Genomic DNA, 2,045 nt, shown 5'->3' with positions numbered 1-2,045 from the left:
TTGCTTCCTAATCATGTCTCCCCAAAAGGGGGGGTGGGATAGATTAAAATTGCTGATCTGAGCTTTTATGATCTCTCTCCACATGTTGGGGACAAGTTATCCTGTTTGATTATCTCAAACCAACGTGGCAGATATTTTTAGTTTCCTCTTTCAGGGATAAAAATTCAGGAGGGTCTGTAAATTGCTCAAGGCTCATCCCCCTTGTGGGTGATGGAGCTGGGGTTGTCCAAAAAATGGAAGGCATCCTCTCCTTCATAGAGTGGGAAGAAGAGAAGGGGAAGGTGGAAAACTTAGTAACAATAGAAGAGGATGTGTGCTCCATCAAAATTAGGCATAAGCAAGAAGGGAACACAAGTGTTGTGTGGTAAGAAGTGCTTAGAGACAGAAAAATGTGTGTATGTGTGTATGAGGATGATAAAGGCATCCGGGTTACCAAGATTAAAATAGAAGTTAAATTACTAAACTCAGGAGAAACTGAATGTAGTCAGGCCTTCCAGAAAGAGAGGCAAGAGGGGAGAGCAAACGGGCTGCACTGGGGAATGGTTTGCATTAGCTTTACAACTGTGAAGGCAGCCAAGACCCCGTGGGAAGCAGGCCAGGTGCCATGTATAAATGTCCAGGTCAGTGCTCGACTGCACACACTGCACTTGCTGTTGCCTTGGCAACGGACTCCACTTAATCATAATGACGGTTCAAGAAAACAGCCTGCACTGCACACAAATGAAGCTTTAAATAGGGAAGAAGTTCTCCTTGATCTCATCTTGGTCTACCGAGGTCAGAAGGTCTGAGGAGGGGTTTGGAAGAGGTTTGCTTGTCGACCAAGGAAGGGGGGAGGCGAAGGGGGAAGGCGAAGGGGGAGAGAAGTTCAGAGAGAAGTAGAGGCTGGGGGGCATGAAGGAAATGGCGGTGAATTGCTGAAAAGTTCAGCTGGAGCATGCGCAATGGGGGGGGGGAGACTACATTCCGGCCTTGAGCATCTGGTAGAAACCGCAGTTATAGGATAGCTAACATTTATTGAGCATTTACTATGGGCCAGTCACTTTTAAGGGTTTCATGTGTATTGCCCACTTAATCCTACAAGATTATGAAGTGGGTATTATCAGTCAGCCCATTTTACATTCAAGGCAATTGAGACTTGGGAAAGGTCTCTTTCCTAATAACGCAGTGAGTGAGCAGCGGCCCTGAGATTCGAACCCAGGTCTCGAGACTAGGAAGCCTTGACTACGGAGACAGCTTTCCACTGATGCACTAGAGGAATGACCCAGAAGGGAGCTAGAGCACACAGTACGAAGCTTATTACGACCCAGAAGCTGGGCTCAGCCAGGGGGACTGTGGGGCCAGTCCAACACCAGGAATCCCTGTTTCTTCTCGCTGTCTCTGGGCAGTCTTCTCACACTGCGAGGCATCTGTGTCCAGTCCTCTGGGGCTCAGGGCCTGACACTGCCTGGGCACAACTCTGGCTGCGCCAGTCAAAAACAACCAGTGTGCCCAGGGAAATGAGCACCAGGCCGGCCAGCCCCAGGCGGACGAGGTTGCCCTGCATGTAGTCCAAGGAGCCCGAGCCTGCAGGACAGCAAGGGAGAGAGGCCTTCAGTTCCGGAACCCACAGTCTGGGCCTGTTCTCTGGGTCTCGAACCTCCAGGGTGAGACTGGGGACACAGCTCCCAGTCTCAAAGTTATGGTGGGTCGATGGGAGCAGGGGTCCTGGACTCCTGGATTTGGGTAAGAAGGGGTAGGGTACGGATCCCTAGATTGGGGAGCAGGGAGGAACTGGGCGTGGACTCCTGGGAGGGGGAGCACGGAGGGCTTGGGGGCCCAGACCCCCAGGTTGGGGAGCAGGGAGAGGCTGGGGCCTGGATCCCCGGTTGGGGAGCAGGGAGGAACCAGGGGTTCCGGGCTGGAGAGCAGGGAGAGGCTGGGGACCTGGATCTCCAGTCTGGGGAGCAGGGAGGAACCGGCGGCCCGGACCCCCGGGATGGGAAGCAGGGAGGAACCGGGGGCCCGGACCCCTGGGCTGGGGAGCAGGGAGGAACCGCCGGCCCGGA

General features: G+C 53.6%; 1 protein-coding gene across 3 annotated transcripts in view; it reads right to left on the bottom strand.

The window, feature by feature from the left end:
• Nucleotides 1-1,280: 1,280 nt before the first annotated feature.
• OSCAR (osteoclast associated Ig-like receptor) overlaps nucleotides 1,281-2,045 on the bottom strand; it is a 5,379-nt gene continuing 4,614 nt past the window's right edge. For all 3 annotated transcript variants that reach the window (XM_021682387.1, XM_044922009.1, XM_044922010.1), the window contains one exon: nucleotides 1,281-1,563. In XM_021682387.1, the coding sequence (XP_021538062.1) occupies nucleotides 1,391-1,563 (173 nt within the window). In that variant the 3' untranslated portion in view covers nucleotides 1,281-1,390. The remainder of the gene's footprint in view (nucleotides 1,564-2,045) is intronic.

Source organism: Neomonachus schauinslandi, chromosome 16 (assembly GCF_002201575.2).
Source record: "Neomonachus schauinslandi chromosome 16, ASM220157v2, whole genome shotgun sequence".
In the NCBI taxonomy this organism is placed as follows: domain Eukaryota; kingdom Metazoa; phylum Chordata; class Mammalia; order Carnivora; family Phocidae; genus Neomonachus; species Neomonachus schauinslandi.
Note: the sequence above shows the minus strand (reverse complement) of the source record. Positions and strands in the feature narration are given on the sequence as shown.